The sequence below is a fragment of the Physeter macrocephalus genome, chromosome 2 (assembly GCF_002837175.3).
Source record: "Physeter macrocephalus isolate SW-GA chromosome 2, ASM283717v5, whole genome shotgun sequence".
Classification (NCBI taxonomy): domain Eukaryota; kingdom Metazoa; phylum Chordata; class Mammalia; order Artiodactyla; family Physeteridae; genus Physeter; species Physeter macrocephalus.
This window is the reverse complement of record NC_041215.1, coordinates 132267098-132279172: the sequence shown is the minus strand read 5'-3', so window position 1 is coordinate 132279172 and position 12075 is coordinate 132267098. Positions and strand designations below refer to the sequence as shown.

The 12075-nt window shown below is 38.2% G+C and overlaps 1 protein-coding gene across 5 annotated transcripts in view; it reads left to right on the top strand.

The window, feature by feature from the left end:
- Positions 1 to 12075, top strand: part of GIGYF2 (GRB10 interacting GYF protein 2) — a 128762-nt gene that overhangs the window by 83482 nt on the left and 33205 nt on the right. For all 5 annotated transcript variants that reach the window (XR_003677897.1, XR_003677898.2, XM_007125031.4 and 2 more), the window contains 6 exons: positions 2443 to 2609; positions 5400 to 5491; positions 6556 to 6663; positions 7665 to 7765; positions 9486 to 9586; positions 11481 to 11642. Coding sequence is in view for 3 of the 5 variants with exons in the window: in XM_007125031.4 (XP_007125093.2) it covers positions 2443 to 2609; positions 5400 to 5491; positions 6556 to 6663; positions 7665 to 7765; positions 9486 to 9586; positions 11481 to 11642 (731 nt within the window). In the remaining 2 variants the exon portion in view is untranslated. The remainder of the gene's footprint in view (positions 1 to 2442; positions 2610 to 5399; positions 5492 to 6555; positions 6664 to 7664; positions 7766 to 9485; positions 9587 to 11480; positions 11643 to 12075) is intronic.

Below are 12075 nucleotides of genomic sequence, written 5' to 3'. Positions count from 1 at the left end.
GCTCCAGACGTGCAGGCCCAGCGGCCATGGCTCACGGGCCCAGCCGCTCCACGGCGTGTGGGATCCTCCCGGACCGGGGCACGAACCCGTGTCCCCTGCATCGGCAGGCTGACTCCCAACCACTGCACCACCAGGGAAGCCCTATTTTTAGTTTTTTGAGAAACATCCATACATTTGCCACAGGATGTTAATTCTTTAAATGTTTGGTAGAATTCTCCAGGTGGAGACTTCTTTTTTGGAATTTAAAAGTTACAAATTCAATATCCTTAATAGTTACAGGACTATTTAAATTATCTATTTACTATGAATGAATTGTGGTAGTTTGTGTTTTTTGATGAATTGGTCCATTTCATCTAAATTTATGTGTTGAGAGTATTCCCTTCTTTATTCTCTTATTATCTTTTTGATAAAAGTGTTCCCTTATTATCTTTTTAATGTCTGCAGTTTCTGTAGTGGTAATCCGCAGTTTCATTCTTGATATTGGTAATTTGTTCATTTCTCTTTTTCTCTTTGTAAGTCATGCTAAAGATTTGTTAATTTTACTGATCCTTTCAAAGAATCAGCTTTTATTGATTTTTTCCACTGTTGTTTTTGTTTTTAATTTCATTGATTTCTGCTCTTATCTGTATTATTTCTTTCCTCCTGCATCTTAGGGTTTATTTTTGCTATTTTTCTAGATTCTTGAGGTGGGTGCTTATATTATTGATTTGAGACTTTTTTCTGATGTAAACATTTAATATTATATATGACTCTCTCAGAGCTTATTTAAACTGCATACCACAAATTTTGATATATGTATTTTCATTGAGTGTATTTTTTAAAAATTTCTCTTGAGATTTCCACTTTTACCTATGTAGTATTTAGAAGTGTGTAGTTTAGTTTCCAAGTGTTTAGAGATTTTCTAACTTTCTGTGTATGATTTCTGGTTTGATTTTGTTGTTGTCGAAGAACACACTGTATACGATTTCAGTTTTTAAAAATCTGTTGAGATTTATTCACGGTCCAGAATATAGTCCGTTTCGCTGTATGTTCTGTGGGTACTTGAAAAGAATGTGTATTTTGCTATCTTTGGAGTGTTCTGTGAATGTCAATTAGATCTTATTGGTTGATGTGGTGTTGAATTCTGTAGTCTTTCGGATTATCTGTCTAGTTGTTCTATAAGTTGTTGAACTCTTCAACTTTAATTTTGGATCTGTTCTGTGTCTCTTTTCAGCTATCAGATTTTGCTTCATATATTTCGCAGTTTTGTTTGGTGCATACATTTTGGTGGATTGACCCTTTATTATTATATAATGTCCCTCTGTGTCTCTGGTAATTTTCTTTGCTCTGAAGCCTATTTTATTAAATACTAATATAACCACTTGAGCTTTCTTTTGATTAATGTTTGTTTGATATATCTTTTTCTGTCCTTTCATTTTATACCTGCCTATATTGTTATATTTTAAGTGACTTTCTTGTAGATAGCCTGTAATTGGGTCATGTTTTCAATTGTATATATTGGGCCATCTTTCTTGTTGCTCGCTTCTTTAGCTCCAAATTTGGGAAGTGTGAGGTAAAATGAAAACCCAGGGAATTCACCACCAGCTGGTTCCTCAGGCTTCAAGGCCTCTAGTCAGTCTGCTGCCTTCTCTCTACCTGTAGGAGTCTTTTTGTTTGTTTGTTTTATGTGTAACGTCCAGGGTTTTTAGTTGTATTTGGCAGGAGGAGCAGGGAGAAGTACATCTACTCCACCTTCCCAGAGGTGGAGGTTCCAGGGCTTGGTTTTGTTTACTGCTGTGTCTTCCTGCCTGGACCTGTGTGACTGGTGTTCAGTAAATAGTTGCTGAATCAATGGTTATTGATAGTGAGTTTGTTAATTTTATGTATAAAATATTCAGTTATTTCTTATTGTGAAACATCTAGAGAATGTTAGTTTTTTTTTTCCCTTACCAAAGCCAGATTTAGTCTTTCCCTAGATAAATAAATTATAATTTTTCTTAATTTAATTCATTATTGTTTATATTTTGCCTAACCTCCAGTAAACTCTAACAGAAAATGAAAATTAGAGAAGAGCATATTCAGCCCTGCATATTTATTTCTCTGTGCTACAAAGTCTAACAAACACTAACTCTTTTTAGTGTTATGCTTTTCTGATAAATGAACTTTAGAGATTGAGTGAGTTGGAGACAATTATGCTCCTTAAAATAATTAAAACACTGCTGAGAAATTGGGATGTGTAGACATAGGCTTATTTCTAAATTGTTTCTATAGTATTTTATTAGTTTGAGGCCTGTTCACCACTTTTTGTGATAAATTAAATTAAGATGTTATACAAGATATTTGATAGGTGCCACCTGAAACAAATTGTTACCTCTGGGTGAGGATCAGAACCTGGAAATATATTTTTCCTCTTTAGCTTGAAAGGATTCTTACTGCCTTTCTGTTTAATTAATGCTATTTTAGGTCCCTTCAATAATCAGGAGATGGCGGAATGGTTTCAGGCGGGCTATTTCACTATGTCTTTGTTGGTGAAGAGAGCATGTGATGAAAGCTTCCAACCTCTTGGTGATATCATGAAAATGTGGGGAAGGGTTCCTTTCTCTCCTGGACCAGCTCCCCCTCCTCATATGGTAAGTACCTTACGCTTCACCCAGAACACATAGTGGACACAGAAGCACTTGCTTCTCTTTGTAAATAGATGTTACATCTAATGAAGAAGAAACTAGTTCCTTGCAAGTGATTAACTGAAATGGCAATGGGAAGTCTGAGTCAGAGACTACATACCTAGCTATAATGATCTTTTCAAAACTCAAATACCTGTGTACCTGTGCCCGTCCTTCTCTCTCTCTCTCTCTCTCCCTCTCTCTCTCTCTCTCTCTCTCTCTCTCTCTCTTTCTCTTTCTCTCTTTCTCTCTTTCTCTCTTTCTCTCTCTCTCAAGAAACAGAATCCAGCAATAGCTTTCCAGCAGGTGTTGAAAGAAGAACTTCTTATCCTGGCTTCCATACCAGGTCATGCATGTTCTGGCTCCTTACCTTTTTAAGTTCATTTCAGAGCTTTTACCTTTATCTGCTGTGCTTCAACACAATTGACTTAGACTTTCTTGTTGCCTCTAGTTAGAATGCACATTCTCCTCTCCATTTATTTGCCTCTTGCTTTCTGACTTCTGGAGTTCTTAAATTTGAGTTTTGCCTTAAAGCAAATGTTACTAATATAAAATTCCATTGCTTCAGAATATTTTGAAGACTTTCATTTTTTTAACATTCGTTATTGATATTTTAACTAAAAATTAGATCATAACGTAACCCTTCTAGTATGCTGACCCTGGAGTGCCTTTGAAGGGGAAGTCTTATTTTGCAGCTGCTCCTGGGCCTCTCCCTGTTTAGTTCCTTTTCGGGGGCTTTGGATCTGTGCCTCTCTTTTGCTTCTCCAGGTTGGAGTGTCTGGTTGCTGGCCATAGTCAAAAGTGGCCATAGTCAAAAGTGGCCATAGTCAAAAACCTTTAGTGTGAACACTGGATTTCTACAGTAATATCCATTGATTTACTCACCAATTATATATTGAAGATCTGTGCCAGGGCTGTGTTAGGTTCTTACGTGATGAAGATGAATAAGTCAGTCACAACATCTGTAGCCAAGAGAGTTCAAAGTGAGAACAGTGGTTACCAAACTTCTGACCACAGCCCACAGGGAAAAAAAAAAAAAAGATTTTTATGTCACTACTCTGTACACTTATTAATGTGCAGGTATATCTGAAACAAGTTTCACAAAACATTTGGTGCCATGTACATATTTTCTTTCCGTTTCTTTTTTTTATTTTTCCAATATGTAAATGTTGATCTTGAACTTGTAATTGATTTCACAATCCATTGACGGGTTGAAACCTCCTGTAGTTTGGAGAGCAATGAAAATTGCTAGGTGAGGGGAATTATTCCTGGCATTTCTGTTGTAAATCCAAAGAAAAATTGTATTGTGTATTACTGTATATAAATTGTATTTTTACCACTTACTCAGAAATTGGGATGGGTTTTTATCTTGCATGTTTCAGCGCTGAAAGCTCATCACTTGGAGCTTGGCATGCTTGCTCTAATCCATTTCCTGACTTCCAATTATAGGGGCTGAGCCTCAGTCAGACCCACTTAAGGGGAAAATCCATGGGAAGCTCTGCTTCCTGTCAGGTATTGCCTTTGCCCTTAAGTTAATTTTAGACTAACCTAGTGTAGCTTCTATCCGTGAATATTTAATAAGAAAGAAAAATGTCCTTGAATTTCAGATGAACCTCACCTCAAGTAAAATCATATATCAAATGTTTTTTTCCAAACTATAATCAGTGTGCAATAAGGATATAAACTGTTCACTAATGATTTGTCTAAATTTAGTCTGTTATCCTTATGCTTTTATTTCTACTATCTTTACTTCACTTTTCTTTTTTTTTCCACTATTAGCCTTCCAAAATTTAAATTCCAGCTGTGTTATTTGACATATAAGCTAAAAAACAGGGTTTTACTACAGCTTATTTAAAAAAAATTTTTTTTTTTTTTTTGGCTGTGTTGGGTCTTAGCTGCAGTGTGCGGGATCTGCAGTGAGGCACGTGGGCTTCTGTCTAGTTGTTGCGGGCTCCAGGATGCGTGGGCTCTGTAGTTTGCGGAACGCGGGCTCTCTCGTTGAGGCACGTGAGCTCAGTGGTTGTGGCGTGCGGGCTTAGTTGCTCCGCCGCATGTGGGATCTTCTCCGACCAGGGATCGAACCCACGTCCCCTGCATTGGAAGGCAGATTCTTTACCACTGGACCACCAGGGGAGTCCCAACTACAGCTTATTTTTAAACTCATGGTGTATTAATAGCAATAGAAACACCTAATTTTTGGATAGAGAGTTAAACAGTTTTCAAAGCTCTTTTATATTCCATTTAATTTTAAATTTCTCATCCCGTTTAAGAAGACATACTTATACACTACCTCCCTGTAATTGTTATGTGTCATTATAAAATCCTACCATAAGATTTAATTTTACTCCTTTCTGTTTTCTCCTACTTCTCTAATTTCTCCATAATCTCCAAATTTATAAATCACTTTTAAGATTGGGAGAATTATACATTTTTTTAGTTACAGTAATAACTCTGGAGTACAGTACAACATTCAGCTTCAAGGGCAGGAGGGGAGAACAGCAGCTCAATAAGGAACCTTTCTCACCTTAGGGAATCTCTTCTAATGCTGACACCACCTTCTTCCACTAGATGGCACTAGTTTCTAAAGATGCCTGATTTTTTTTTTTTTTAAATAGGTGTTTTGGGTTTGGGGTGTAAAGGTGGGGCGGGATGTGAAGGTCTAGGATTCATTTTCCTTTCAGATGTAAGTACTAAATTGCTTTTAGGCTCTTTCAGTTTATTCAGTGGTATTTCTTTCCTTCACCCCTTTACTCCCAGGGAGAGTTGGACCAGGAACGACTGACCAGGCAGCAGGAACTCACAGCCTTATACCAGATGCAGCACCTCCAGTATCAGCAGTTCTTAATACAGTAAGAGCAGTAATGCGGTTGGGTGCACTGCAGCACCAGAAGGGCCTTTAGATATAATCTGCTCCCAAATTTCACTGTTTACAGCAGAAAACTAAATAGGATACTTCAGTCATCAAATCCAGCTAGTGGCATGTTACCGCTATACAGTCTAAGTTTGGTCTTACCTTGTTTCTTAAATACCAGAAGTTTGTAGAAGATGACACATAACTATAATTTTGCAATATCTTTAGCTCTAAAGCAAGAATCAACAAACATTTTAAGAACTAAGTGTCTTCTAAATGGCTCAACTTTGAATGCTGCAGAGAAAAAACAGATGAGGGGGCAGGAAAGAAGTAAAAGTTTATACTATTAGTAGTGGTATGGAATGATGGTAGAGTCACTTAGGTTGTGGGTCCCTTTCATAGAAGAAGTAAGATTTGTTATCATCTGGTGCAGAGGTTGGCAAACTGGCTGGCTTCCTGTTTTCATAAGCAGAGTTTTATTGGAACAGAGTCATACCCATTTGTTTGTGTATTATCTATGGCCACTTTTGCACTACAGAGGCAGAATTGAGTAGTTGTGAATGTCCTGCAAAGCCCAAAATATTTACTGTCTGGCTCTTTACAGAAAAAAAATTGTCCACCTCTGATCTAGTGAAAAAAAATCTTACCTAAAATTTTCCAAGCTGAAACGTATAAATTTGAGGATTTTTATACAAGTGATTTTATTTTTGCAAAAAGTTCGTCATGTGGAAATAGCTGTTAGTTTGAATCTGTTTTATTTCTCACTTGTTTTCTGATAAAAGGCTACTATCATCTTAAGGGAACGTTCCAGTTTTGGGCATTTCATTAATTTTTTTTTTTTTCCTGTTCTTTTTTCAGAAGCATGCCATCTATTAGTTCAGTTCTTTCTAAAATAAAGTACAGAACTGTTTGTGTGACTATTATGAAGAATTGTAAAAATATATTTGATAGCTATTTCTAATGGTGTTTTTTGTTGGGGGGGCCTGAACTTTGTCTTTTAATGTCTCAGTAAAGTGAACTAAATGTGGATAGACAGGTTATACTGTATTTTACTTTTTGAAGACAACAATATGCACAAGTTCTGGCTCAACAACAGAAAGCAGCACTGTCTTCCCAGCAGCAGCAACAGTTGGCACTTCTTCTCCAACAGTTCCAGGCACTGAAGATGAGGTTGGTGGTCGTTTCCATGATGTGTCACATTGTGTGTGTGTGTTTTAAAGAAAGAGAGGAAAGGACATTTTTTGTGTGTAAAAATAGAATATAGTTTTTAAAAATAATAATAATTAAGTAAAGCATTTATTTGGTCTTTTTACTCAGAGGATAAATTTTGAATAATAACCAAAGAATACTAAGAACGCTTGAAAAGCAGTGTAGGCTCATGGAATCAGCAACAACAAAAAAATGTAGTCGAGAAGTTTAATCTCATTTTTACCTGTGATGTCTCAAGAAAGATATTAACAACGCCACACAGGGTTAAAATTTTCCAGACACAAAAGCCATTAAGGTAGGTCTAAGGAAAAGGAAATTATGCTAAAAGTCTTAAATTCCTGCTGTTTCAAGTTAACATTCAGGGTAGTATGTGTTGTGTCTCCTACAAGGAGATGGGCAAGGTGGTAGGTCTCCTGCATGCCTCCTGCAGAGGTGTCAGTCACTGCTGTTAAAAACTTTACTGTCCAGTTTAACCAGAACCTTTTATATTTCTCTTTTGAGCCATAACCAATTCTGCAGGTAGGCAGGTTAGGTGTTCAGGTCTCCATTTTAAAGATGGGCAAACTGGGACTCAGAGTGGCTAAAGGACTTGGTTGACATAATACACAGAACACTTCAGAGACAGAATTAAAATGCAGACCTTTTGACTTAAGGTCTGTGAGTTTTTTCATGATAACATGCTGCCTCTGTGACTCTTATTGAGATATTCTGGATTTTTTAAAGACAGTAGGCATATCCATTATTTGTAAATCAAAATTTGCTAATACCTCGAGGGTCCAGAAGTGTGATTACCTTGCCTCTATCCTTTTTCCTTTCCTAAATGTTTTGGTAGTGTTATGTTTTAGTTAAAACAATGAAGTTTTCTGGCCAAATAACCTCAGAGACCTACAAATAATCTGGAAATATCTCTTTATTTTCGTGGATGACAAGAACAAGTTAATTTTCTAATTTCCCTTTTGCAGAATATCTGATCAGAACGTCATTCCCTCAGTAACTAGGTCTGTGTCAGTGCCAGATACTGGTTCTATCTGGGAACTCCAGCCAACAGCCTCACAGCCTACAGGTAAAACCTTAGATTGGCCTTTAGTATAGCTCCAAGGATTTAGACTCGTATAACTTTTATAATTCAGTTTTTTAAAAATATATCAGTTTTTCAACGTGTTTTGTATTGGATATTAATAAAAAGTGAGGTTTTTGTTTTGTTTTGTTTTGTTTTGTTTTAAATAGACCCCAGCTATTGAAAATAGCTGTAAAGGAGTTGCTGGAAATTACTTAGTAGATAGGTTTCTTGAACTTGAGTCAGCCTCTCTTTTTTTATGTTGTTCTAACCACTGTAGAAAAGTCTTTTGAATTGTTTTTATTCTCTTCACCAGAGTGAGAAAAAGCGTAAGTTAAAAACCTAAGTAATGATGATCTATTCTTTTGAGTCGAGGGTTGATGAGTAGTTTAACACTGCAGGTACCCAGAAATTTTGGGAGTAGAAAAGGCTACCCTTACCTCGTTCACTCATCTTTTTGCATCAAATTGGAAAATTTAGGGCTGGGATTTTTGAAACATTTTGATATTGGTGCAACGCTTCTGTTTCTTAAGGTCTGATCCATGCAGAGGTGTGGGTAGTTTGAACCATGGGTAGTCCTTACAAGAGGTAAGGACCATGGGCACTGATGGAGTTTTCTTTGAGCCATTGAGCCATTCATGTCCTAGTTCTCTTGCTGACGTTGACCCTGGGGATTATGGCAGGAGAAGGACTGATTGTTGTCTCTTATCAACTCAACTTCCCATGCTGTATGTACCTTGTTTTTTCTTGGGAGTCATTTATAGTTGTTAGGATGTTAAAATAGTCTTCACTTTTTGAAAAACTATAAATACCTTATTAAACATTTTCTCTCTTCAGGTATGAGGCAATTAAGTTCCTTTACAAACAGTTCATTGGTTTTATGCGGACAGTAATTTATAGTCCATAAATAGACTATAATAGGAATGTAGGAAATAGAGAATGCTGAAAAGTGGTGTCAGCAAACCTTACAGGCAATAGGAAAACAGGCTCAGAAGCCTTATCTGTTCATTTACTTTGATATCAGACCCTGTGCTGCCTTTCAGGTCAGCAGGACCCAGTGTCATTTGTGATACCTGCCTAGCCTTTCCAGAGTACTCCCAGCTCCAGCTGTTCTCTCTCTCTCTCTCTCTCTCTCTCTCTCTCTCTCTCTCTCCTCTCTCTCTCATTGAAATGCAATTCATGTAACATAAAATTAACCATTTTAAGATGAACAATTTAGTGGCATTTAATACATTCACAATATTGTGCAACCACTGAGTTCTCTCTAGTTCTACAGCCATACCTCTCTTAACCCCACTCTCCACTTCATATGCAGTAAGAAGTTGTGTGGCTACTGGAAATACCGTTGGCTTTGGGATCTGTATACACTGGGATTTAAATCCTGTCATGGCCATGTGCTTGCCATGTGTCCTTGGGAATGTTACAAAACTACCTCTGACCCTTATTAGCTTGTTCATCTGTAAAAATGGGGATATGAACAGATATGGGTTTTTTTGAGGATGAAATTAGTTCCCAATAAATGCCTGGTACTTTCTTCTAGATGTGTTGAAGGGTATTGATATAAACTAGAGCCCACTGGTAGTTCAGTCTACTTAGAAGCAGAACAGATATAGGTGATGGAGCTCATTCAGGGACAGGGAAACAGCTTTCTTCATTATGCTTCTGGATATTTAGCCATGTATGTAAGCTCTGATATGCCTCACTTTTTTCCCCTCATGTCTTATAGTTTGGGAAGGTGGTAGTGTATGGGATCTTCCCCTTGACACCACAACTCCAGGACCTGCCCTTGAACAGCTTCAGCAGATGGAGAAGGCCAAAGCTGCAAAGGTCTGAAACTCATTCTCCTGTAGCAGTGCATGCTTTCCAACTGCAGGTCGTAGACGTTTGTTTATTGATGTCTCTATTTCTCTAGCTACTTATACATGTTTCTTTTTCGTTCACGGCTACGTAGCTGGTATAAGCACATTCATACTGTCATTATTGTGCCGCCTTCTCCCCAAAAAGACCTCACAACAATTTAAAGTAACAAGTTTAAATTAAATCAATTAAAATTGGTTTGTCGACACATTAATGATCATGGTGGTACATTACGTTATTCGTGGTATAAATGCTTGTAAGATCGTAAGAAAATATCCACTACATAGCTTATTATAAGACCCTTGATCTGAGGCTTGAGTTCCCATATTGAATCTTTATGGTGGTGTTTGTTTACGCCTCTTAGTGCCGAAGACATGCAGCTGAAAAGCTCAACATTAATATTACATTCTGTGTTCTATTCACATCTTCTGGAGGAGCTAGGAATCTTGAATTTTGGTTTTAGTACTTGTCAGAAGAGGTTGTCTGTGAACACCTAGTGTTATTGAAATGACTTCTCGGTTCTCATGCCTCCGAGAGAATCTTGTTCCTATTTTATGTTTAGTGCATTCTTATCCCGAGATAGTGACAGTATCCATAGAGTGCCCAGAATATGAAATGAGTTCAGAGTCAGGATCTGTCTCCATATGAGTGACAGACCATAATTCAAACAATTCTTGAGTTTGTTCTTGTTCCATAGCACTTTGTGCTGGGAACACATAGATGATGAAAGTGTGCATTCGTGTGTGTGTGTGTGTGTGTGTGTGTGTGTTGGGGGTGTTGGGAAGATGATGACACAGGCAAATAACACAAGGAAGCACATGGGCCAGCTACCTAGCAGGAGAGGTGGGGATCAGGAATTGGGTGACACTTTGGATGGATGGTAATAACCTGAGCTGACTTCACTTGAAGGGTAGTAGGATTTAGCTCAGTTGAAGGGTTTTGGGTTGACAGAGTAGAAGGAGGTGAAAATTAAACTGCAGTTGGAGGAAACAAGACCTGTAAAGGCTAGAAGTGTATGAGAACATCCTGGCACAGGAAACAGTTAAATAATTTGGTCCAGTCTAGAGCTGGTGTGTCAGAGGAATAAATGATGAGAGAGATTAAAGAAGATGAGGCAGGCCAATCAGGAGGATCCTTGCCCGTGTCACGTTAAAGACTTAGGATTTATTTTCAAGGTGAGGGATGGTATTAAACGTAAGCCTGGGAGCGATTTTTTTGGTGGAGGTTGGATGTTGAACTGGGGACTCTGGGCAAAATAGGATGCTGGGAAGCCAGGTAAGAGACTGTTAGGAATGTGGATGAGAAGGTAAAGGCCTGAATTATATGTGTGGCAATAGGACTGGAGACTAGGGGCTGGATTTGACTAGTATTGGGGAATTATGCGTGATAGAGCTTGTTAAGTGGTTGGTCTTCAGATTTTAAAGAATTTCTGTAATTATTCAACAACATTGCAGTTGAAACCTTGTTAGACACATCGTTAGATCTTCAATCAGAAAATCCTTTGTAGGGGTGAACAAAGAAATGCCATCCCAAGAGAATTCTGATGTTACTCTCAACACAGGCCACTCTCCCACATATAGGAGATGTGCAGTAGTAGTGTGGAGCGAAGAGACAGGTAAAAGTAGGGGTGAGTGCATCCAGCTTAGAAGAGCATAAAACTTTCTGGTTACTATGACATAGCAGAGCTTAGAGCTCTCACAGAGCTGCTTTCATCACCCACTTGCACTACACGTAACTGAGTGAATGGTAGTGTCTCCACCTTCCAGTGTCTGCACTGACCAGCTCCTAACAGTACTGGTCAGTGATGTTGGAGTGTTTCTGTGCTTGGCCTCAAGTTTCTAAGAGCACTCTTGTGTAACCACAGCTAGAGCAGGAGAGAAGAGAGGCAGAAATGAGGGCAAAACGGGAAGAGGAGGATCGAAAGAGGCAAGAAGAACTCCGGAGACAACAGGAGGAAATTCTTCGGAGACAGCAGGAGGAAGAAAGGAAAAGGCGAGAGGAAGAAGAGCTTGCCCGAAGGAAACAGGTATGTCTGAGAACTCTGCTCCTACGATTAGCGCTGAAGGAGGGCCTGCAGGATATCTTGCTCACTCCCATCATTTCACAGGTCATAGTTCTCCTGGAGAAGGCTTCCCTAAGGCATCAGGGAGTTAGCAGGATTGGGATTAGAATTTTAGGAGACTCACTTCCCTTTAGGAGAAATGTCTGTTATCCACTAACACAAGCTGGAGGGATATTCTTCAGCCCTAGTAACTCATGGGAATTGATTGCCTTTACATATTTCCTGGGGTTTTATAAACCAGTTAGATTTCAGAAGTAATTAAGTCCTTAAGTATTTATAACCAGTGACACTGAATGTTTCTCATGTTTTGTGGCCACTTGTATTTCTTTTTTGGGAATTCTCTATCATGTGCTTGGACCATTTTTTTTTCTTTCTTTTTTTTTTTTTTTTTTTTTTG